The sequence below is a fragment of the Microtus ochrogaster genome, linkage group LG8, assembly GCF_000317375.1.
Source record: "Microtus ochrogaster isolate Prairie Vole_2 linkage group LG8, MicOch1.0, whole genome shotgun sequence".
Lineage (NCBI taxonomy): Eukaryota > Metazoa > Chordata > Mammalia > Rodentia > Cricetidae > Microtus > Microtus ochrogaster.
The window spans coordinates 15,175,839-15,201,279 of NC_022033.1; the positions used below are offsets into that span (position 1 = coordinate 15,175,839).

Sequence of the window (25,441 nt, forward strand, 5' to 3'; positions counted from 1 at the left end):
CATAAATAGATGGCCAAAATCGTTGCTGGCAATTTTAAATAGGTGGATATATGATCAAAAAAAAAAGAAAGAAAGAAAAAGAAGAGGAAGAGGAGGAAAAAGAAGGACATGAAAAGGAGGAAGAAGAGGAAGAGAACGAAGAAGAAGAGAAAAAGGAGGAGGAGGAGGAGGAGAAGAAGAAGAAGAGGAAGAGGAAGAGGAAGAGGAAGAAGAAGAAGAAGAAGAAGAAGAAGAAGAAGAAGAAGAAGAAGAAGAAGAAGAAGAAGAAGAAGAAGAAGAAGGCGGCGGCCCTGGATGTGGCTTAAAAGCGCCCATTCTCTCTGTGTGCAGATAAGAATCAGTTTGACAGCTGTTTGTGCACATGTCTCCCTTAAGATAAAACTTAAAAAAAAAAACTGTGCTAAAGGTCTTATAAAATTTTTTTTTTTTTACTTTAAAGGAAACTTTCTTTCTCCCCACAAAATAATCTTACAGATGTCTTCAGCACGGTTCTAAAACAGTGAACTACTTACACGGAACCCACAGCGCGTGGGTTTCAGCATCTTTTGTGTACACCGAGAGCACACCTGTAGCTGGCCCAGCATCCGGGGTGGGTGTCTGTTGCTAAGCAACCTCGAGGGGGGGGCAGCCCGGTGAGCTTGGGCTGGGGCCAGAAGTCCAGACGCAGGGGACTGTGTGCAGGCCAAGGAGTGGGGTCCACAGCTACCCTGGAGCAAGCAGGTCAGCGGGCAGAAGGTTCCTGCAGGTTCTTTGGGCTGGTGGTGGGCGGTGGGCTGCCTCTGCAGAGTCTGGTGGGAGGTCGAGGGAGAGACTCAGCCCTGGGGCATAGGTGTATCACTGCTGGCCGGTCACCCTGCCTGCTGCCATGGCCTCTCTCCTGCGGTCAGCCCTTCCGGCTCGGAGCAGTGCCCTCCGGAGAGCCTCAGGGAGGGAGGGGAGGCGGGATTAGGTGAGGTAGAGCGATTTATCTCTGGGGAGCAGGCTGCAGGAGAGAGTAGGGGCCGTCAGCTACTGGAGCCCACCCTGGTGCCCCGGCCCTGTGTCCCTCACTCTCATCAGCTGTCTCTAAGGCTGAAGGAGGGGCTGCCCATCAAGCAGAACCAAGCACCCCTCCTGGCATCCTGCCAGGGACCACCTAATTATTTTTTTATCATTTGTTTCATGTCTACTGTGTTTGTTTGTATTTTGAGACAGGAGCTTCTGTATCCCAGGCTGGCCTTGAACTCGAGATGTAGCTGAGGTTGAGCTAGCTTCTGATTCTCATCCTTCCATCCCAAACTCCACCCTGAGTTCTGGGATCCTAGGTATACATCACCACACCAGGTTTGGCGGTGCTAGGACCAAACCCCAAGCTTTCTGCATTCTAGGCAAACGTTCTGCCAACTGAGATATGTCTCAGCATCCCCCCCCCATCTCTACATTTAATCATAACACCATCATCTGTACACTTCAAACAGAATGACAGGAAAGTAGACACCTTCCTCTCTGTAGAATACTGCACAGGATGAGCCAGATACGTTGACCTGTGCCCATGGGAGGATGAGACAGGAGGCTCACGAGTTCAAAACTAGCCTGGGTTACATCGAAAAACTTCACATTTAACAAGCAAGACTAGAACAGGCTGTTGAGGATCAAACATTGTCACCCAGGGGAGAAGTTCAGATACAACGTACTTACTCCTCCTTGGCCCTGACTTTTGGGAAGGGAAACTGGATGGAAGGGAGGGGCTGGGGGAGAGTCTGTGCCTGCGTGGGCTATGAAGGGAACCCTGCCTACCGGAGTCTGCGCACCTTCAAGGGCTCTCCCTAGAAGGTCAGGAGTGGGGGCAAGGGCAGGGTTGATAAAGAGCCAGGAGCACTAGCAAGCTGGGCAAAGCGAGGAGCCTATGTTGGAAGGCTGGTGGCCAGGAATGGGGACACACTGCCTGATGATGGAGATGGCCACTGTCTGCTAAATATTCAGACCTCACCCTCCATTTGTGAAAACATGGGACCAAAGAAGAAAAGGCATGAACCAAGGCCAGCCTCAGTTTCCCTGTTGGCCTGGGCATCCAATCAGCTGCACCCCCTGGAGCTTTACTCTGATCTATGTTGTTCCCTGTACTCCTAACATCCACCACAGTGGGCTGAGGGTGCCCACTTCACATTCCCCCAGTGTCCCCCTGCCCCTATCAGGAATAGACTGTGAAGGAGATCTGAGGAGGACTGACCTGCAGGTGCCGAGGCCGCGTTCCCCGCTGGGGTAACTCCCATCCCAGTCCGCGCTGCTAGAAGGGTTGGATGGGCCAGGTGAGCGGGAGCCAGAGCCACTGGGGAACTCAGAGATGTGTGGGAAATCCTACAGGGGAAGAAGGGGTGGGCGGTGAGCATAGTAGAGACCAAGGGGAGTCTCTCCAGCAGTTGGCGTCATCTTTGTGTGTTTGAGGGTGTCTATGCTTCAGAGACACGTCCTGGGTCCATACAGAATGACCACACGCCTCTTTCTCTTTCTCCCTAGTAGAAGATCTTTGGGAAAATTCAGTGTGAGCTGACCGACCGTGTGGCCCAGCGATGGAGGTGTGTGTGGGACTCTGGCTTCCACCTCCAGCGTGATAGAGAAGAAAAGGAAAGAAAAAGTGAAAACGAAAATCTAACCCCTGTCTCAGCTGAGTTTGGAGGGGAGGTGGCTTTGCTTTTGGTTTTTTTTTTTCCTTTTCTGGACTTCAGTTTCCCAATCTGTAAAATGGGGTTACTGTGCTGCATGCCTGTGCTGGAACCATTTGTGGAACCATCACTGGAAGCTAGGGCTTTGGAGACGGCAATGAGCTGGGACAATCTGGCAGAGGTCACAGGGGTCTAAGAGAAGGTTCTGGAGCAAAGCTTAGCTGGCAACTAGTCAACTGCCTGGAGTAGCCAGTATCTCTCTGGGCAGGTAGGTGTTCTAGACCCATTTCAGAGAACTGGAAACCGAGGCTCAGAGAGGTACAGTGTCGTGGCTGATTTTGCACAGCTGGTAAGTGGCCCAGCCAGTATATGAACCCCCACCACCCCCCCACCCCAGCTGCCTTCCCTCTTGGTGAGAGTCACAGGTGGCTGCTGCTTGGCCCTGCTTACCTGTGGCCCTGGAGGCGAGGGGCTCATTGCCAGCTGCACCTGGAGTGCCATGGAGGCAGGCAGGACAGGAGGCTGAGGGGCAGGGGACATGCTGAGAGGTGGGCTGAGGAGGGCGCCCTGCGCGTGGGGGGGCAGTGGCAGCTGCTGGTGCAATGAGGGGCTGAGAGGAAAGGAGGGTGGTGGTGGGGATGTGCTGAGGCCTGGCAGCAGGGCCTTGGAGCCCAGCGTCCTGGCCAGGCTGGCGGGAGAGGCTCCAGTGCGGAAGGCCTGCAGGTCTGAGGGCGTCAGGAAGGAAGCCAGGCCAGGCATGGCGTACATGGGCTGCTTGGGTGGGAGCATTTTGGCTGGTGGATTTGCCTGAGCAGTCTTGGCCTCGCCTTGGTCCGGAGGGCTCTGGAGGAAGATAGAAGCCAGGGATAAACCAGAGATAGGGCAGAACCTGGACTGTGGACTAGGTAGGCCTGCAGCCTGCAAGGCCTCTGGATGGCTCTGTGTTGTGCTACGGGGCCGGCTGTGAACTAATAAACCAGAACTATGCAGGGATGTGTGGGTACATGGTTTTAATCAGGCAGTCAGCCCCACCTTTACCCTCATGTGGGCTCCCCTGGAAGTATGGTCCCGCTATCTTCACCCTGGCAGCAAGATCAATGCCAGCAATGAGCCATGCTCTGTTTATGCCCTCCCAGCCTCCCACCTTTGCCCATGCAATTCTCTCAACTCTGTAAGCGCCCTTTGCTTGACCCTTTTGAGCCCAACTCAGGTGTCATTTTCTTTGTGACAGCCTCCAGGACAAAATGCTCTGCCTCCTTTGGAGCCTCGGACCTACCCCTTCCCCCTGTGCTCCTGGTGTGGACAGAGAGGTAGAGAGCATGGTCAGGAGTTAGGACAGCAACACCGGGTTGGAACCTACAACAGCCACTCATATGGCCAATCCCAGGATCATTGCGGAGCCCTCTGAGTGCTAGCCCCTCCTGCTGAAGGAAGCCAATGAAATGAGCCTCACATGAAGCCAGCCACACTGGAGGTGCTCCCAAGGTGTGACACACACATGTCACTCATCCTCTCTGAGCCCCAGCCTTTGCTCTATCCCTCCAGTGGTACACTCTCATCAGGACGTTGCCTAGGGATTTAGTTACCTTGGAGACGAGGCTAGCTCTGTAGGCCGCCAAGGCTTTCAGGTACTCCTTCTTGGCAGCTTCGGTCTTCCTCTTATATGCCTGAAAGATCCAAGACATTGGGCAACTCTGGAGAAAGCGTCACAGAGGAGCCACAGTGCAGAGGCTGGGATGATAAGGGGGGCTTCCAGGGCCAGGCATGGATGAAGATTGTGGGGACAGAGGCCAGGATACCCTCCAGTTCCTCAGCCGCGATGTTGGCACAAGTGACGACAGAAAGACAAGTCATCCAGAAGCCTCTCTTTGGCCCAGAACACCACCAACATCCTAACGCCGCACTATCTTTGTATTCAGACACCAACCCGGCTCTCAGGTAATGACTAGCAAAGCCAGGGTTCACCCGGCACCCTTGCAGCTCAGGTGGGTTAACAAAGACAAAGGGTTGGCTCCAGAGCTCCTCTTGCCCACGGTGGGAATTCTCTGACAATGTCATGTCCTCTGCCTGGCTTCTTGTCTCCACTTCTTTCCAGCAGGTTTTAGAGCATCTTTTAAACTACCTGCCCTCAACTAGTCTATAGAATCTCTACACTGCCAAATAGGACCACAACTCACATCTGTGGTCCAGCTTGCTACTGCTCTGGGCTTCCCACAGGCCCCATGCACAACATCTCCATTCCCTGTGGTGCAAGGCAGAATCCTAAGGAGTCCCCACCACACCCTCCACTTTCAAAAGAGCCAATGGATGGTGACTCCCAGGGGTGTTGTAAAGACGGATGTGGTGATGGAGGGGGGATCCCCGCGGTGCTTAGCCTAGGCATGCTCCAAGCACGGTAGTCAGTAGGTAGGGAAGCCAGGACTCAAAGAGGTTAGGCAGTCAATCTGAAGTGAGTAGCTGGTAACGCATTTCCAACGGCAGGAGCCGGCTCAGCTTCCTTCTGCCTGGAGGCCTTCAGAGAGCCCACATGGCCAGTGGAGCAGAAAGGACCGAGTTAAAGGAGCTGCTGGATGGAGATGTTCCCTGGTTTATGGATGGGGAAGCAGGGGCCCAGCAGAGGTAGTAGAACACAGCACTGGAGGTCAGCAGGGATGGAAGGAACCCGGCTTCCCAGCTTATAGATGAGCAAACAAAGCAGCAAAGCCCCTTGCAGGAGCCTCTAGCCCCAGAGGCCAAGCCTGGTATCACACTCTTGGTTCCAGGGCCCCAAGTCTCAGGGACAACTTAGAAGGGTACCACGGCTCACCTGTTTCTGCTCTTCTCCCAGGCTGTCCCACATGGAGGCCACTATTTTGGACACATCCCCGAAGGTGGCACTGGGATTCTGCCCCTTGATGGCGGCCTGAGTGTCTCTGAAGAAGAGAGCGTAGGCTGACACTGGCTTCTGTGGCTCATTGGGGTCCTTCTTCTTCTTCTTCTTTGGGTTCTTGGCCTTTTTGCCTGGGTCTGCTGAGGGTCTCTTCTCTCCCGAGATCTGCCAGGTGGGAGGAGTCGGTAAACTGAAGAGGTCAAGGGGCTCCTAGCCAAAGTGACTCTAGCTAACCTTGGGCTGAGCTAGGCTTTCTCGGCAGCTTACCTCAGACCCATCTACTCCTGTTCTTTCCCAAGCAGAAAAAGGGCTGCCCAGCCAGGGGTTCATACCCAGGCAAGGATTTAGGGTAATTCCCCAGGAATGTGTAGAAATAAAGGAAGGCAAAACAGGGGGGAGAAAAAGACAGAGGGAGAAAAGAAGAGGTGAGGGAGAGGGGTGAGGAAGACAGAAGTCATCCCCACTTGGCCTCTGTTGTAGGCCAGCATATCCTCAGAATGATGCCGGATCAAATTGAGAAGTATACAGACCCCTGGTCAGTTTAGGGCCTCCTGTCATGGACACTGTGGCTGGACCCTGGGCCTCTTCAGGGCCAGCATTGCCTGGAGGAGAGGGTCTCTAGTAGATTCAGCAGCCACAGCCGCTACAGCCTGATGTCCCAAGGGCTCAGGTGCCAGCCCTCTGACTCTTGGTTTCCAACAAAGGACTAAACCTCCTTTCTAGTGTTTTCCAGAGGATCACGGTAGAATGACCTGACAGAGCCCCTTCTCCACTTGGGGAGATAACCTGGTAGCTACATCCTTCCATTTCACGCACCTTGAAATGGGCATCTGACTCCTCCTCCTGTGTGGAACTGGATGGAGAGGGGGTCGCTGACTTGCTCCCTGGGGGTGATGGGGAGCTGTGGGCAATGCCACTCCGGATGCCCATCTGCGAGATGAGCTGGGACTGGCTCAGGGCACTCATGTGGCTGGCCAGCATTGCTGGGCGGCCCAGAAGAGGCCCTGGCCGGCCGGAGTCATAGGCAGCTACCTCCGAGTGGACCATCTCCTGGATCTGAGAGAAGACAGGATGATTGCGTTAGAAGGCTCTGCCTCGCCAAACGCTGCACTTGCCTCTTGGGCTCAGAGGAGGAACCTGTGGATGAGAGGAGGTAAGTGGCCATTTCCATACTGGCCTGTGCTTCCCACAGGGATCCCCTTAGGAGGATCTCAAGGTGGAGCACCATTCTCCCCGGACCTCTGCATAGTGCAGAGCACCTGCAAAGCCCCGAGGGTCCTGAACACGGCTCTGCCTTGTCTGCTGTGTGACAATGAGCAGCCGTGAGCGCAGATGCTGGAAGCCCACTTCTGAATCCTGGCCCAGGCCCTGGCCAGGTGACACTGGCCACGACTGACCTCACTGGGCCTCAGCTTCTTCATCTGTGAGACGTGTAATCAGACTGCTCCCCAGGATCTAGAATACTGTGTACTCTTGACCCAAACAGACATGCGTGATTCATGGAGGCTTACGTGAACATTCTTAGAATTAATTTTATTTCCTCTGCATTTGTTATTTATTCTGTCCGATTTCTAACGTTAAGCACCCCCTTGTTCTCAGCTTTTCCTTCATTAAGCAAGCAAGTGGCTTTCTATTTTATGTGGGGTTCACAACTTCTCTTTAAAAGCGTGAGATCTTGCTGGGCAGTGGTGGCGCAGGCCTTTAATACCCCCCACATGGTAGGATCAATCCAACTGTCTCCATTTCATCCCTCCCCATAAACGTTCCTCCACAGCTGCCTAGCAAGATTAGCCATGTCTCTGGTGTCACTGAGCTCTGTGTGTGACAGAGAAGAGACAATGGGGGATAATTCCTGCCATCAAATTCAGATGATTGTGACCACTCGAACATGCACACACACACACACACACACACACACACACGAAAATGAAGAAAGAAAAAACCAGAGAGGAGTAGAGGAGAAAAACGATGGTTGCCTCTGGCTTCCACACACCTACTATGCATGGGCGCCTTTATGCCCACTCTCCCTACAACTCAAAATTAATGCTAAAATGTCCTCGAATAGTTCTCATAGACGTTACTGTGAAAGTTTTTTAATTTTTCATCATTTTATTTGCATGGCTATTTTGCCTGAATTCATGTGTGTGCACTACTTGTGTGCCTGGTCCCTTCAGGGACCAGAAGAAGGTGTCAGATTCCCTGGGACTGGAGAATCCAGTGGAGAGTTGTGAGCTGCCATGTGAGTGCTGGGAACTGAACTCGGGTCCTCTGCAAGGGCAATAAGAGCTCCCAACTGCTGAGCCATCTCTCTGGCCCCAGAGAATACTGTGTAAGACTTTTGTTATTGATCTCTTTTATATAAAGGTATTTCATTCTTCAATTTTTTTCTTTGACCCTAGAGTTTGGAAGCAGAATCCAGTGACTTCCAAGTGGATAATTTTGCTTCTTGCTGCTTTGTCTTGAATTTCTAGTCACAGAAGAGGTGAATGTTTTCACAGTGTGCTATTTGTACTTCTGAGAATTTGTTAAGGTTTCCTTTGGAGAACAAATATAATTAAAACATCACCTGTTCCAAAGTACTTCCAGGCAAATGGTGGGCTGTGGCCATATTGCAGGAGGGTACCATCTTTTGAGGTGGGCTGTGGCCATGATGAAGTAGGGAACCATCTATTGAGGTGGGCCATGGCCATGATGCAGTAGAGTACCATCTTTTGAGGTGGGCCGTGGCCATGATGCAGTAAGGTACCATCTACTGAGGTGGGCCGTGGCCATGATGCAGTAGGGTAGCATCGGTTGTACTGTTTAGATTCTATTCTTAGTTTTGGGTCTCTAATCTTACATTAACTTGTCTAGGTCAGGGATTTTTAAACTTTTTCTACGTGTGACCCCTTTATCATCCAAGAAACTTTTATATGACCCTGGAAAAATAAAATAGGCATATAAATCAAACACTTAAATGCTGAGAAATTGTGAAGGGATTTATTTAAAAACCAGTATTTGGTACACATTAAAGATGGAGGCAAATCTACATATTAGTGAGATTAATGTGTTTACTTATTACTTTTATATGAAGAATTAGATCTTGGCTGAACTCTGGAACTGCAAGATGGGGAACATGGTCAACTTTTAAGAATTGATCAATATTTTGATTTTTATAATCATTGAGGCTGAAACTGCTTTGCACAAATACATAGCACAGAATGTCAAAGGTATATTTAGCACCATTTCAGACACAGTTGGCAATCCTGCCCTAACCCTAAGACAAAACCCACCAGACAACTTCTTATGAAACACGTCAGCAACTCGAATAGCAATTAAGAAAAAGAACATTCCATAAAAGTAGAATCCAAAGATGTAATAATTTAATGCTTAAATGCTGAGGAAGCTGGTGTGAAAATAACAAATTTTTGTTTTCCACAACAAAACCATGATTTTAAAAATATTTTTTAAAAATTCATATACATACATACATACACATGCATACGTGCACACATATGTCCACAGAGGTCAGAGGACAACTCAGGTCCTTGGTTGTCAGGCTTGAAGGGAAGGGTCTTTTATCTATTGTTGTCATTTTGAGATTTTATATTTTTGTGTACAGGTGTACTGCCTTCATGCATGTCTGTGAACCATGCGTGTTCAGTGCGTGTGGAGGCCCGGAAGGGCATCAGAAGAAGCAGTTCTTACATTAGAAATTCAGTTCAACAGCTTCCCTGATCACATGTTACTGAACCCTAACCACATGTGTCACAGGCTATTTTTGATTCAGACGTTTCAAATTAAGCAATCTACGGCATGCTTTCTTTGTTTGGTCTAGAACCGCCAAGACCTAGATGAAGGGCTCAGACAGGAGCAACTTCACCAGGAGGAAACAATGAAGGTGTCTAAAGACATTTTCCGTTCTCACAACCGCGGGTCTGCTCCTGACACCTGGTGGTGGGGCAAAGGACGCTATTAAACTCTCCACAGTATGTGGGATGGCTACCCTCCACTCTTGCCCCCCAAACAAAGAGTTCTGTGTCCCCAAATGCGTGTATGCTGGGATTGAGCAGCTCTGCCCGCCCCCCACTCCCGCCGCCCCCCAGGAAAATCTCTGCTGTGCTCTGTTCATTTCTCTCAAGACTGAAGATTTTACTTTCTTCTCTCAGGTTGTTTGGAAGAGCGTGTTAATAGAATGTATCCTTTGCTATCATTGTGGTCAGGGGACTTGAATCCTAGAATTTTGCGTTTTGAATATGCCAAGGCTTCCGTTATGCCTTAGGACAGGACCACGTCTTGCAAAATTTTCATGTGGAACCAAAACAACGTGGCTCTGGGGGTAGAGTGCCCGCCCTGCATGTGTGAGGCCCAGGGTTCGCTTCCTAGCACTGGGGGGAAGTAACTGATGCTCATTCTGTCACATAGAAAATTTCCCAATGTCTATTGAAGGACTGTTTTGACATCAGCTGTGAAACTGAGGAAACTGAGCTAGAGCCTAGCGTCCCTCCTGTGTCCCCATCAGTTCTCCAGAGCATTTGGAGCGAAGGGGTTTTCTTCAGGTGTGCTGATGTGAAGCCATCCAGATGTCCCAGAATGCTCTGTCTTCATGAAGGCTTCTCTTTATGCATAGAAGCATTTTTGCTCGGATGAAAATGAATGCTTCTGCCTCCCATCCTACTCTGTCAGCTGTTGTCATGGTTTCCTTCGTGTTTTCTTCTCATCCTGTACCATTTCAGATGTGCATCATGAAAACAGCATATGGGTGAGTGCTGGTCTGCAACCCAGTTTGCAATACATTGTGATCCATGTTAGTACGTTAATCGCAGAAACCTGAAAAATAGGCTTAGCAAGCGAACTTCTTTAACGTGTAGAAGGTTTTATGACTGAGCCTCTAAACATCCCTCTCCCTTTCTACCACCAATACAAACACGCCCTTTCTTCTTTGTTTTTGTGTATGTGTGTTTCTTTTAGGCATGGTCTTACTATACAGTCCAAAAGATTTTAAATTCTCTATCCTCACTTCTGGAGACATCACAAATCCCTGACTTCAAATTCTACTACAGAGCCACAGTACTGAAGACAGTCTGGTATTAGCACAAAAACAGACAGGAGGAGCAATGGAATTGAATCGAAGATCCAGATATCAATCCACACACCCACGAACACCTGATTTTTGACAAAGAAGCAAAAAACATAAAATGGAAAAAAGAAAGCATATTCAACAAATGGTGCTGGCATAACTGGATATCAACATGTAGAAGAATGAAAATAGATCCATATCTATCGCCCAAGTCCAAATGGATCAGAGACCTCAACATAAAACCAAGCACACTGAATCTCATAGAAGAGAAAGTGGGAAGTACACTTGAACACATTGGCACAGGAGACCACTTCCTAAATATAATCTCAGTAGCACAGACACTGAGAGAAATAATAAATGGGACCCCTTGAAACTGAAAAGCTTCTGTAAAGCAAAGGACACGGTCAACAAGACAAAACAGCAGCCTACAGAATGGGAAAAGATCTTCACCAACCCCATATTGGACAGAGGACTGATCTCCAAAATATACAAAGAACTAAAATATTAGTCATCAAAAGAACAAATAAATAAAAATGGGGTACAGACCTAAACAGAGAACTCTCAACAAAAAAAAAATCTAAAATGGTGGAAAGACACTTAAGGAAATGTTCAATATCCTTAGCCATCAGAGAAATGCAAATCAAAACAACTCTGAGACTCCATCTTACACCTGTAAGAATGGCCAAGATCAAAAATACTGATGACAACTTACGCTGGAGAGGTTGTGGGGTAAAGGGAACACTTCTGCATTGCTGGTGGGAGTGTAAGCTGGTACAGCCCCTTTGGATGTCAGTGTGGAGATTTCTCAGGAATCAAGATCCAGTAATACCACTTTTGGGTATACATCCAAAGGATGCTCAATCGTGCCACAAGGACATGTGCTCAACTATGTTCATAGCAGTATTGTTTGTCATAGCCAGAACCTGGAAATGACCTAAATGCCCCTTGACCGAAGAATGGATAAGAAAAAATGTGGTACATTTACACAATGGAGTACTACACAGCAGAAAAAGATGATATCTTGAAATTTGCAGGCAAATGAATGGATCTATGTCTGTAGGTGCCTGGCATCTGAGTCAACTCCCCGCACCAATGTAAGCATTTTTAGACATAAATCTGTTATTAAGTCATCATGACACTATTCCTACCATAATCTACAGAATTACCTTGACCTCAACACCTGTTAAATAATAACTTCCCATTCCTGTCTCACCCAAGTCCCTGGAAAACACAAATCTACTTCCTTTGTATGTGGTATGTGTGTGTGTGTAGGGTGTATGCACACATGTGTTTGGGGATGCTCGCGCCTCAAGGCTAGAGGAGGGCGTTGGGCATCTGGGTCTATTGCTCTCCATCTTGAGATGGTATTTCTTACTGAACTGGAACTAGGCTGATGGACAGCAAGCCTCAGTAACTGGCCGGCTCTGCTATTCACAGCACTAAAGTCACAAGGACGCACCCTGGTCGTGGCTAAGGATGTGAACGCATGTATTGTGCTTGTGCAGCAAGAACTCTTACCTACCCACTGAATCATTTCCCCAGCTACTATTATTTTACTTTCTTTTTCTAGGTACCTCATATCAGTGGAATCATACCATATAAACTTTCTTTGGTGACTGGCTTATTTCCCCTAGCATAATAACCTCAAGATTTATACACTTGTAGCATGAGTCAGAATTTTTTTTGTCTTTTTAAGGTTGGATAATATTCTGTTTTATGAACATGCCATATTTTGCTATTTATCTGTTAATGGGCCTTTGGAAGATTTTTTTTAAAGATCCAAACTGTAATATCAACATTGGATGAGCATCAGGGAGATGGCAACTAATTCGTGTCCATAAAAGCACAAATATATTTTTTTCTGGTAGCAATATTGATCCTGCACTATAGAAAAGACGATTCTAATCATCATATTCAATTGCTCTATCACACCAATCAGTTTTCTAGTTCTTAGTACATTTATTCCAGCATTCCCAATTGCTTAAGTGTTTGTCTATTTTTCGGATTCTTCTCTGAACTGAGTGTTACTATCTTACTGGCTTCCTCATTCATACTCAGTTAAATACAGTTTTGATATGTTCACATGTTTTGTTTGTAGGAAAGTCATAGTTTTACCCTTAGAAATTTATACAATAAAGATAATACAGAAGAATTTTAAATTCTAGAGAAAGCTGGAACTATCGTGGAGGCTCACCATCTGAGGAAAGTGACCAGGGCTTATCCACATAATAGAGTGCTTCTCCAAGCCAGCGTGAATGGCTAGAGCCACACTCACCAGTGTGGATGAATGAAAAAGAGAAGCAAGGAGCAGCGGAATGAGAAGGCACAAGGAACGAGAGAAGGCTCGGAGGACATAGGCCGCCCCATGTCTTTAGCTCCTTATGCAAAATGTGTTGCATGGCGATGCTGTGTTCAGAGTGGAGGCCATGAGGGAGAGCTGAACTGGCTCCTCAAGCACCCTTTATTCTGTCAAAAGCAGAGCTGGTGCAGAAGGGTGATCACAGAGGCTTGTCAAAGCAGAATCTCCAACTAGAGGGTGATGGGCTCTAGGAAGTCTGGGAGGGAGAAGTGGCTGGCATCCCCATGGCTTAATTGGCCATATTACATATCATGAAACATTTCACATAAGATGATGTCAAAGACTGGGCCCCTCGTCTTCAGGCTAGCTCCAGGCTCTACATTCCCCTTGATTGGCACCCCTTTTCCAGAAACACATCAGGCGGAGTACGAAGAAAATCCTTATTTCTCCCTAGCTCTACCAAAACAGCACATGGCACCATCATTTCTGCAGCTACCCAAGCCACAGACATGGGAAGTAGCTTCCACCTCCCCCTTCCCAAACACCCCTGGCCTAGCCCTGGACACACTGAGCACTGTTGGCCCTTCTTCATGGTGAGTCCTAAACCTCACACACTTCTCCTTCCGAGAACTGTCACCCTTCTAAGACATGAAAGCCAGGTCCGTCTACCCTTTACTCTCAATTTAAAATGCTCATTGCACCAGGCACAGCAGCTCACACCTCTAGTCTTCATGCTTGGGAAGCAGAAGCAGGCTGATCTCCGAGTTTAAGCCAGTCCAGTTGTCTAGAGAGTTCTAGGCCAGCCAGGGCTTCATAGCGAGACTTTGCCTCAAAACAAAAATGCAAACCAGTTTCCATTGGCCTCCTGGGGTGGATCTAAATTGTCTAATAATCTGATAGTAAATAATGGCCTAGTGTATATACATGTGTTGTATGGGTATACATATCTCTGTGTGTGCACGTATGTGCTTCTTGGGGGTAGGTATAGAGACTAGAGGGCAACTTTAGGGGTCACTTCTCAGATGCTGTCCAAGGCTTTCTTACTGGCTAATGAGGCTAGGGTGGCCAACCCCACCTGTCTCCATCTCCCCAGTGCTGGGACTCTAAGCATGAGTCCCACATCCTAGCTTCTTCTTTTTTTATATTGAGTCCTGGGGATGGAACCCAGGTCCTCATGCTTGCAAGATAAGCATTGCACCAACTAAGCCATCGCCCCAGCCCCAATAACGACTTTTTAAACTTTAAAGGTTCTTTGAGATTAAAAAGAAATCCCTATGACCCATATTTATGGAGGCAATATTTTTAATTTTACTGGTACTCCATCGATCCCTTTGAGCAGAGCATTTTCTGCCTCGTCAGATGAGTGATGTCTACTGCTATTGATTCGATGGCTGCTTTGGTCTTTCTCTGACCCTTCTGCTCCACACACACTGACCTGTTAGGCTCTTTCATCCTCGGCCATATGTTGAGCGTGGAGTTGGGAAGAAAACCCTGAGCTTCTGGCTTTTGTGTCAGTGGTCATTGCTGTGCTAGGCAGTGACACCACTAGATTTTAAAATCCGAGCATACCCTTGGTTTGTCAGAACACATTCTCTCCTGATTCTGAATTTTCTATCACTTGGACAGTTCATTAGGAAGAATCCTCCGACTCCCATTTCCCTGAGCATGGGCCTCATAAGGCATCTTTAGATCTAGAGATTTCTACAGTCGTTCAGGGGGTTCCCTCCTAAATCCTCCAGTAAAAGCTCTGTGGAGCACTTGGGAAAAGAAAGAAAAAAAAAAAGCCAAACAGCACATCTGGATGCCTTCTGGGGAGATTTCCAGCTCACTACCAAACTTTCTCTTGCTGAGCTCACAGACGCTGGTCGGCCTTTCAGGGACTTCTTCTTTGTTGATGTGGACCCGGTGCTAAACCCCAGGGATGAGAGCCCTGAAGGTTTCACAGTCAGTCAGGGCACAGGCCTTTACATCGGGACAATATGCAGTTACAAACTAATAAGAAGTGCATGTGGCCACCAAGCATCCCCAACTTTCTAAGTTACTTCATGAACTCTGTCCTAACTCCCCAAAGTAAAAATGATGCCCCCAACTAAGGCCTGCCACTTGAGGCTGTCTGATGCCAGGGGATATGTCGTGGTCAGACCTGAGCCCCGTCTCCTGCTGATGTTGTCAGCTCTCAGGTGCTGGGGACACTGGCACCTGTCTCCTTACCTGGAGAAGCATTATTGGCTAAATGGGAACTGCCTACCAACCCCATGCCTGCCCAGCAGCAGACTCCCTGGGGTCCTGAGGGCGTCTCTTTAGACAGGAACTTTCTTCTGTCACCAACAGAAGAAGATGGCATTCTTCCCCCAAAGCAGCTCTCACCCCTCCTCTGCTGCCAACTCTCCAAGATCCTGCCCTGGGTCCTTGGTGGCTCGATGTGCAGAGACCTTTATCAGGGTGAGGGCCTGGCTGGCACAGCCTTGCTCAGGAGACGCCTACTAATGGTATGAAGTGTTCTGCTCCCACATGCAAACACGCAGCCTGGCAGAAGCCACATCTGTACCCCCTCCTGCAGACCCAGGCAGAGGAGCAGGAGGGAGGTGGCAGCCTTGCAAACATAATTAGACTTAATAGATTCTCAGGGTTGTAGAATGCCAGGAGCTTTTCACACATGGCCAGCTGCAGTCTCTGTGGAGCGTGCTAGATGCCAAGAGCAGTCCCACTAGGGACAGTGAGAAATCGCACCTCCCCTCAGCGTCTGCCAGTCTTCAGAACTGAATCCCGTCCTCCTCCTCAGAGGAGATCAAGGCACTGAGCTATCCTGAACAGACTGGGGAATTGGAATATTTTTGTTTTTTTCAATGTAAGCTACAAACGTTCCCTTTCTGTTATATTCTGTCACGTAACGCACCAAGTCCAAAAGTTCCTTAAATTCTTGAATCTCATCAGAGACCAAAATGGGGCTGGAGGCCACTGGCCAGCATTTTATTCTATAATCTTTTGACAGTCTTGGGGAGCCTGTAGCAACAGACGTTAGCACCTTTGTCTATGGAGCGCAGTAACAATAGGTACTTGGCCATGTTTGCTGTCACATTAGTGAGCGTGCACTATGTGTGTGCCCCCGTTGTACATGTGTGAGCATATATGCACCATCTATGTGCAGGAACTGTGCCCGGAGCGCTGCGTAGTGAGCTTGTGAATAACTCTTGGGTGCAAACACATCCCCAACTTTCCATGAAGCTACTGAAACTCGGGATGAAGTACCGTAATCTTGCGACTGCCTCAGAATCCCGCATCTAGGAAACGGGGAATTCAGAATTCCACCCAGCTGCAGCCTGGGGTCCTCTGTGCCCACAGAAACTCAAGCAGTTCTGACAGGGGAACAGGGTGACCATGAGCCTGCCCTTCGGGGACCAAAGAGAGGTAGTATTCTACATAGCGAATCATACGAGTATCCAACCCAGAATTTTCCCTCTTCCTCTCCCATGAACTTGCTCATAGTGTGAGTTTGAATAGGATCTGACCTGAACTAAGATGAGTTTCTGGAAACAGGGGCAAATAGCCAGGAGGGAGACATCCTTGATGATACACACAACAGGATGAAGCCTGGCCCAGGGTTGGCACTTCACAAACAAGACATCATAGTGCTTATTACCAGGACTGGCGAGCTTCTGTGAATGGCCAGATATTAAATATTTTAGGCTTCAGATGGGGTCTGTTGTAACTGCCTAACTCAGCTGCCATAGCAGAAAGGCGGCTACAGGCAATGGGCTAATGAATGGCTGGGGCTGTGTGCCAATAAAGTTTTATTCACAAGAAGACTCGAGGGCCTTTAACCCCTGGCTTTATACTGTCAACTTCCTTATTACTGGAATGCCATTTATAAAAATAACAGTGGTACCTCTGCCCACCCTTCATCTGCAGTCCCCATTTGCCTGGCAGCAGCTAGCTCACCATACTGAATTCTTACTTGGTCCTAAAAGGAGGGTTCATCTTATCTTAGATTTTACAGATGTGGCTGTCACAGAATAGAAGGACATTGTTCAATGTCACTTAGTGCTGAGGTTCACGTCTAGGTCTGGGTGACTCCCAGGCCTGTGTCTTTAGCTGTAACAAGCAGTCCATCCTCCTGCCCTCACAGCAGAGCAAGTACCTGCTGTATAGTCTTCCCGTGCTAAACCTTGCCTTGGTCACCGCTGGGGTCTGGTTATGACCTCAAGCTACAGTCTCTCTCTGACATGACCACTGTGGCTCTTGTAGGGAATGCTCTGGCATATGGCCAAAGCTACTTTGGGACCTCGAGACTCTGCTGCTGGGCATGCCGACTTCTAACAGTTTACTTACATTCATCTCTAGGAACTGCCCCACCCCCTGGCTACATCCCTTCCCAAGGGGTTCGAAGCCAAGTGGGGTTCAAAGCCAAGTGAGGTTCCTTGATGAGTTCATTTCCAGGAGGGCCTTACTGTCTGCAGTCCCTGATAGCCAAGAACTTCTCAGCTTAACTGCATCTATGAGGACCCTTGAGCTGTGTAAAGGGACAGACCCATGGGGAACTAGCATTCTTGGATGTCACTATAAAGGGGCAGGGAAGCCTTTTAGTCTACCATCCCTCGGAGCCAGTGCTATGGGATGTCACAACTAAACTCGCAAGCCACCTTTCCCATGTGCATTCCACTCTGAAGTATCTGTGGACTTGGGGAAACAAATGTTTGAAAATCGCCCCCTTTAAAATGTCCAGGTGCACGCATGTGCACACGCACGCACACACCCTTAGCAGCAGCAGAAAGCCAATAGCAAACCTTTCCCAGTGCCTGTCCCTTGCCCGCAAGCTCCGTTGGCAAGTATTTCTAATAAACTTTCATGCTTGGCGGGAGATCCTTTGCAGGCTGACAAATTCCTCCTGAAATGTAGACGTCTTGTTCAGAGTTATTACCCCCGTGCACAGGTGCCCAGCTGCTATTGCAAAACCAGCAAGCATTTAATTGAAACAAACGACTATAATAATAGTACATTATCCCCGCAGGCCAAGCGCCATCCTAGCTTTAATTATTGAGTTAAGAGTCTCACTAATTTATCCTTTAAAGCAACAGCCCACTCCCGGTTAGACTGATCATCTTGTTATGAATATGAAGGCCCAGCAGGGAGGATGTGAATCGAAAGCCATTTGTCCCCTTCGGGGCTGTTTTTGTCTTTGAAGAAAGGTTTGCAAACAGGCAGCTGAGCCGCTTGGCAGGCTCCACCAGGATGGGAGGTTTCTGTTGCGGTTGGAATGGGGGCCCGCCAGGTCCTTGAGTTCCTTCCTCTGGGAGGCAGGCTCTCCTTCCAGAGTCAGCCCTAGCTCTCTACTTGGTCACAACCAAGAGTGCTGTCCTTCCTAAGCCACAGTCCCCCAACCACAGCCTTAAATCCCAGTGTCTGGTACCTCTCTGGTCTCGTCCCTCACTACTGTTCCTTGAATATTCAAGTGGGCTCTTGCTTCTGGACCGTTTTAGAATTGGTGTATTTTTGCCCCTCTGGGGACATTGGTTGACGTTTTTGATTGTTGTAACTGGAAGACAGAGCTAAAATAACAGGAAGACTTAGAATTCAGAACAGCGCACCTCCAAAGTCACTCACTTTGTGTGGGCTGCCCTGTTCACAAACTGCTCTTCCCCAAGGAGGGCAGCGTTCACCCTGCAAACTCCTTCACTCCTGGGGGACTTGGTTCAAGCCTCACCTTCCCTGGGAACCTTTTTCTGATCAAGCAACATAGTGCTGCAACCTGTCCCCCCAACACACACTGGGGAGCAGGCAGAGAGTCCTAGCCCCTTGGGCTGCTGTTGTCTTTTCTCCAAAGCACCTGCCAACAGTGCGTGGCATGTTTATCAGTTTGTTGTTGCTCCCCCCCCCATATAACCTGCCCAGGGCAGAGACCTTTGCTTTGTTCCCCGACTACTGGCCAGCACCTAGCAGGGTGTGAGGGCCAGTGAGGACCAAGCATGTTTTCTAGAGTTACGAGCCTGAGGACGGGTCCTGGTTTTCCCTGTCTGCTCATACTTGTCACACCTGGAGTGCTTGTCCCAGCCCTATTGTGGCTGTAAATAGTTACTTTTAGCATTTGGCAGCTCTTTGGCAATAAGTTGTTGGATACATGACAGTCATCACGTCTGTATGTATCATTTCCTCTGTACCAGGCACCGTGTGGAGCCGTCAGGGAGTTGCAGTGACAAGCACAGGTGACCCCTGCCTCATGGCGTTAACGCCACACCCCGCTCGGTCTACACCAAGAAGCGGTGAAGTCGAACATCAAAGCCAGGCTAGGGCATCAGCAGGGTCCTGCACGGAGTGGTGGACAGTGGGAGGGAGGGGCAGGAATGGGGAAGGAGGAGCTAGAGGGCTAGGCAGGACAGGACTGGGGGGATCTGAATACCATGCCTGAGTCCTGAAACTGCGGGAGTGCTGTAGCCCAGCGTGGCCACTGAGAACCCATGACGACAGTGAGGTGAGCTGACCCTTCTGAGATCAGCTAGAAGGAGTGGGTCTGAGAGCCAGCAGGGGGAGAAGCAGGGTGGAGACACACAAAGGGTCCGTGAGTGGTGTCACGAAAGACACCAAAAGTGTGTCGCATGGAAGGGCAGAAGGGAGGGTTTCTGGAAGAAGGGAGAGAGGTCAGTCTGTCTGTCAGGTGTGAGAAGGATGTCACGTATCAGTGGATTTGACAAATCAGAGGCTACCAGGGTCCCTCATCAGGGCAGCTTTACAGCCATGGGGAAGCAGAAGCCAAAGCGACTGGGAGTGAGGGTGTGAACCAGCATGCTCCATGAGGCTGGCCTGGGGCTTCTGGAAGTTGTCAGGGGCTGCCTGGCTTTCCCTTGGGGTGCTAAAGGGAACTGGGGAGGTGGCACTGTGACCTTGACTCTCTGGGTCCTGTTTTCATCCGCGTCCTCAGGCAGCTCTTTTAATGCCCCCAGGCCCAGTGCTGCTGTGGCGTAGGAATGGCAGATGGGGCAAGGGCACTGCATGCAGGCGTATAAAGTCTACCGCTCCCTGTAGGTAGCCTGTGTGCTGCAGAACCCGCCTCTGAACCTGGGTGATGCTAAGCCAAGCAGAGGGGCTGCCAGGGTTCGCTGGCTTGACCGTGTCTCCTTGCCTGTGGTGACAGTGTTGTCCCCAAGGGTCTGGGTCTTCTTGTCGCACTACAGGGAGCCAGCACAGTTACCTGTCTTGCTTTGATGAATCTCTGTGACTTATCTTTCTGTGTCTTTGAAGAAACGGGAGGGACCTGTTGAAGAGTCGGTGACTAACCACCTCAGAACTTCTGTGATCACAGAAGATGTGTGTGTGTGTGTGTGTGTGTGTGTGTGTGTGTGTGTGTATGTGGTGCGTGTGATGTTCAGAAGCATTTCAAGAGACACAGGAGCTGTGAGGACTGTTACTCTCTGGGCTTGCAGCAGGAATAAAGCTGGAGGAGTTGAAGGGGAAGATCACTAAGGAACAGAGCTCCGTCTCTCCGTCTGTGAGCACAGGGACCTCCCGGCTCAGCTTCATAAGTGAGAGGTGGCTCTAGGGCCAGCCTTGATGAACAGGATGAGCCGAGGAAGTGGAACCAGCTGGCCTTGGCCACGAGTGGTGGCAGTAGGGGTTGGCAATCAAAACCAGCCTGTTTATGCTATGACTATTACATGTTTCTACACCTGAGAGCTTTCACCTCTGCCTTCAGCCTGGGGCTGTCAGGATGGAGGACTTCGGGAAGGGTGCACCTGTGTACATGGCAGGGACCTTTGCTTTCCCACCTGGGCAATGGGCACCTCTTACTCCTTTATCTTGATACCTGTCGGTCTATCCCACTAGAACGTGAGTTCCACAGGTCAGGGGGGTTGCTTGCTGTGTTCACTGCCTGGGACAGAGCAGGGACTCAGTGCAGGTCTGTAGAATGGGAGAATAAATGCCGGAGCACATCCTAATAAAACAGGGCGGGGAACGCCACAGGTCTCACTCAGGGTTGTGCTGCCGCAAGCGCTGTACCCAGGACTTGGCGCCAGGAAGCAGAGGACAGCTCCTCCACCTAGAGCTAAGCTCCCCCTTTCCCATACCCAGGTCAGTTTCTCCTGGAGGCTCCTCCAGCCCCATCCCATCTCATCCCATCTCCAGCACCTCCCTAGGGAGTGGGCAGTGCCAGTGCAGGCCAGCCTCTCCCCACAGACTCAGTTCATCTTTCTAACCAATTCTCGGGTTAAAAAAAAATTTAAATACCAGGCATGGTGTTGCACATCTTTAATCTCAGCACTTGTGAGGCAGAGGCAGGAGGATCCCTGAGTTTGAGGTCAGTCTGGTCTAGAGTAACAGGACAGCTAAGGCTACACAGAGAAACCCCAGCTCAAAAAAACTAAAAACAAACAAACAAAAAAAACAACCCCAAAAACCAAAACAAAAACAAAACCCCAAATCTTTTAGAGTGATTTTTACTAGTTTGTACATGTGGGATTTTTGTCTGTCTGTATGCATGTCATATATGTCTGTGTGCTGTATGCATGGAGTCCCCGCAGAGGCCAGGTGAGGGTTCAGAACAGGGCATTGATTCTCTGGAGACTAATAGATGGCTGTGAACCACCGTGTGGGTGCTGGAATTGGAACTCAAGTCCTCCGGAAGAGCAGCCAGTGCTCTTAACAGCTGAGCCAGACTTCCATCTTCCTCCTTAATTTTCAAGGCTCTGCTCAGATGCTCTGCTTCCAGGAAGCCTCAGCTCTATCGCCTCATCCAGGCTCCATGAGCTCTCTTGTGTATACTGTCATGCTTTGCGGGCAAGGTGTCACTACTGTCACCAAACCTCCATTTGAGTGGTCGCATGCATGCCCGGCTGTGGATGGGGAACGGTGGCTGCTTTACTTTGGGCTTAGCCCAGGCCTGGCAGACAAGAGGCACTCGGTAAAGGTGACAGGGTGAGTCTGGTAGGCTGGGAGCTGGGAGCTCAGGGGCAGCTTCCCCCAGCTCCTAAGTGAAGGGGAACTTAGGAGGGACAGGGACATCACAGCTGGATTCTGTCCTTGACTTGTTTCTGCTGGCAGTCTCTCAGTGAGTGCGTGAGCCCATGTGCCTCCTCCCCATTGCCCCTGTGGTTCCCTCTGCAAGGGATGCCCCATTCACCGGCACGTACCTAGCCATTGACCCACATCAGCTGGCAGTTTCCTCCGACTTCACATCCCTCAATTAAGGGCAGATGGAACCAGATCTGTCCTTAGGAAGGTTACACTGGCTGCTCCAAGGGCATGTATGGGAGCAAAAAATACTGGGCCAGAAACCCAGTTTAAAGAGTGGTCCCTGACCGAGATGTCTGAGCTGGGATGCCAGATACCCGAGCAGGGCAGGAATCAAGGAATGGGTTTGTCAGAGCTTGGTGGTGGGTTCAGGTGGGCTCTGCCCTACTTGGTGCTCCCTGGCAGAGGTGAGAGGCTTGGGTAAGAGGGAAGCCGAAAGGAAGAGCCAGAGCGAGCCATCCCTCCTACCTTCACATGGAACAGTTGACATTCTAAATTAGCACATGCACTAATTAAAACCGTCTTTCCAAAGAATTTATTAACGGGTGTCCTGAGCTAATTATAGATTCTCTGTGGCTGATCCCGAGCCGTCTGCTAATGCAGTGTTGAAATCTCTTCGGCCACCCTTGTTTAAATTATTCACCAGCCCCGGCAACAGTTGTGAACTGTAATTTAAACAGTCAGCTCATGAATATTCAATCAACACAACAAACACCGCCGTGTTTTACTGCCTTGCCGCTCAATATTTTGTATCCTCGCCTGTGTTTACGTGTTTTTATGAACTCTCGAGGAAGGAGGAGTGTGCACTGCCTGGTTAAGCTGCGCCTGGAGTGCCGGGGTGGGGGAAGCAGGGAGGGACGGGAGTATGGAAAGCCGCTCTCAGAAGATGGGGCTCAGTGGCGTCTCCCCCAAAGGGGCTGGCGGAGGCACAGGTTCACAGAGGTTAAGTCTGTCCTGAAGGTGCAGAGTGAGTCCCTGGCACAGGCAGGACTCGGTGTTCTGGGGGTGATTCCTGCTGCCTAGTTAATTAACCACAAATTAATCAGCAAAGAGGTCTGGGGAGACCTGGCCCTTGGGACAATGTCCAGAAGGCAGATGAAGGCCAATATTGGCTCCAGACCTCCATGGTCAGTGGTTATATATTGCTGAGTCATGCGATGCCACTCAAGGCCAAAGGTTCCCCTCAGTCCTTCAGTCTGAGGTCCCACTCGTCCATTGCACGTCCCTTCTCCCATCATACGCTTCAGGGCCTCCCAAGCCACAAACACCTGGGACGGATGCTTCCCCAAGTGGCTCCTCATTTAGCCTCATGGATTTCCCAGGGGCAGGTGAAGGTTCTGATGGTCCTGAAGTTGTCTCTGGTACTCTGGCCTGGGTGGGAGCCTGCTAGCCCTACAGTTCCTTCTCTTTCCCCTGCTTTCATTTGCTCTGCCACTGAGGGTAGAGGTCATGCCTTGGGGTCCAGGGAGGGCCCCTCATTCCTCTTAGGACTCAGAAATGGGACAAAACAAAAACATTCCAGTCATCATATTAATTAAAAGGGATATTAATCCACAAATCCTGGTGACAGAGTGGGGAAGAGTGGCATCCTGGTACCAATGGTGGAGGAATGGCTGTTACACCCTGTTCTTGGGAAATCGGGGTAGTAGAGCAGGCCTGGTGGGGGCTCGTCCTCAAGGGTTCCCATACCCTCAGCTGCCTTTCCTGTAAAATAGGAGACTCTCGGCCAGTTGTGGGAGCTTAAGACAGGGCAGATGACACAGCATGAGGCAGACAGTGTGTGAAGAAATCCCTAGATACTTTGGCTTCCCTGCTCGTCCCACCGGCTCCCCTAACTAGTTACTTGGCAATGATTACAAAGGTGCCTACCTTCTAGGCTGTTACCCATTCAGGTTTGTTATAGTTATGGCGTGCCTCCCCTGTACTGGGCACAGCGGCAATGAACAAGAGAGACTCGCTTCTTGCTCTGGGGGAACCTGCATGCCCACGAAGAAGACCAAAGTCACAGAAGACCCGCCTGTAAGCATATTACAGTATTTTAGATAGTTTTAAATGCCATTGAAGAAAATAAGGCAGGAAAGATGAATGGATGGGGAGTAACAGATGGGGGTGGGAGGCAATTTTAGAAACGGGTGGCCGGACAAGGCCTTGTGTAGAAAGGGACATTTGGGATCCCTCTAAGAGGTGTGGGAACAACAGGCATGCAGGCAGCAAAGGAGAGAGCTACAGGCCAAGGGAACAGGTGGGCCAAGAGACTGCAGTCAGCGCACGCATAGGAAGGAGGCCTTGGGGAAGATGGAGGTGGGCGGGGGAAGTGGAAGAGCAAGGCAACGGCCAGGCCTTTGGCCATGGAGATTTTAGACACTCGGAGAAATATTCAGCGATTAAAAACAAGTTATTGACACGTGCAGGACAGAACCACAGACCCAGAGGGGAGGATGATGTGCCCAAGGGTGGACAAGAGGGGAGGATGGAGTCTGAGGTCTCTGCCTGGAGGCCTCCTGTCCCTAGAAGGTACCCCACAGACCATGACAGGAGAAGCAGACTTGACAGAAGAGTTTGTCCTGGGAGCTAACGAACTGAGTGTTTGAGCAAGGATGAGGAAGTAATTAATTGTGTGAAAGGTTGATGGCACAGGTGGGATGCAGAGCTTAGTGACGTGGAGCCATTAAGAGCCAGAACAGGGCAGTTTTCGGAGGAACTTGAATGAAAACCAATGGAGGCGTGACACAGAATTTGAGAAAAACCAGACAGCTATTGAAAGGAGCCACTGAAGTTCCCAGTTTCCCACTCCTTTACACACACACACACACACACACACACACACACACACACACACACACAGAGACAGATATCTGAACTGGTAAGTTGAGCTGGCCACATAGTTCAAAGGTAGAGCACTTGCTTAGTGTGGGTAAGATGTAAAATGGTTAGCATCTCCCATAGCCTCTACCAACTCCAGTTATGACAATAAAAAAAAATCAAATATCTCCAAGTTGGGCCTGGTGGTTCAGACCTAGAATTCCAGCTACTCAGGAAGATGAGGCAGGAGTTTTGCAGGTTCAAGGCCAGTGTGGGAAACTTGACCAGATCCTGTCTCAAAATAAAAAGTAGCAAGTGGAGTAGAGTTCAGCGGTGGAGCGTTGCTTAGCTAGGCTCTGCATGGATTGAACTGTCTGCAGGGCCAGGGAGATGGCTCAGTGGGCAAAGGCACTCACCACCAAGCTTGACAGTCCGAGTTCAAAGCCCAGGTCCCACATGGCGGAAGGAGAAATGACTGCTGTGAGCTGCCCTCTGACCTCCACATATGTGCTATGGAGTACACACGTGAGAGCATGCGTGTGCGCACACACACACACACACACACACACACACACCATACATACGAAGAGTTGTTTAAGTCAAGTTCTTAAGGGAACTTCAAACCATGCAATGCTAAGGTCCTACCATAAGAGGGCACTGTGGTATCTTGAATCAGAATGGCCCCTATGCTCATCTATTTGAATGCTCCATCACCAGGGAGTGGAGCTGTTTGAGAAGGATTAGGAGGTGTGGCCTTGCTGGAGGAAATC

General features: G+C 49.6%; 1 protein-coding gene across 10 annotated transcripts in view; it reads right to left on the reverse strand.

Annotated features, from left to right (window-relative positions):
• Window positions 1-216: 216 nt before the first annotated feature.
• Tox2 (TOX high mobility group box family member 2) overlaps window positions 217-25,441 on the reverse strand; it is a 117,631-nt gene continuing 92,406 nt past the window's right edge. For 8 of the 10 annotated variants that reach the window (XM_026787184.1, XM_026787185.1, XM_026787187.1 and 5 more), the window contains 6 exons: window positions 6,328-6,567; window positions 5,449-5,676; window positions 4,229-4,309; window positions 3,093-3,485; window positions 2,210-2,337; window positions 217-788 (listed from right to left, as the gene is read on the reverse strand). In XM_026787184.1, the coding sequence (XP_026642985.1) occupies window positions 722-788; window positions 2,210-2,337; window positions 3,093-3,485; window positions 4,229-4,309; window positions 5,449-5,676; window positions 6,328-6,567 (1,137 nt within the window). In that variant the 3' untranslated portion in view covers window positions 217-721. Of the gene's footprint in view, window positions 983-2,209; window positions 2,338-3,092; window positions 3,486-4,228; window positions 4,310-5,448; window positions 5,677-6,327; window positions 6,568-25,441 lie in introns of all 10 variants that reach the window. The other 2 variants (XM_026787182.1, XM_026787188.1) reach the window with 1 other exon arrangement.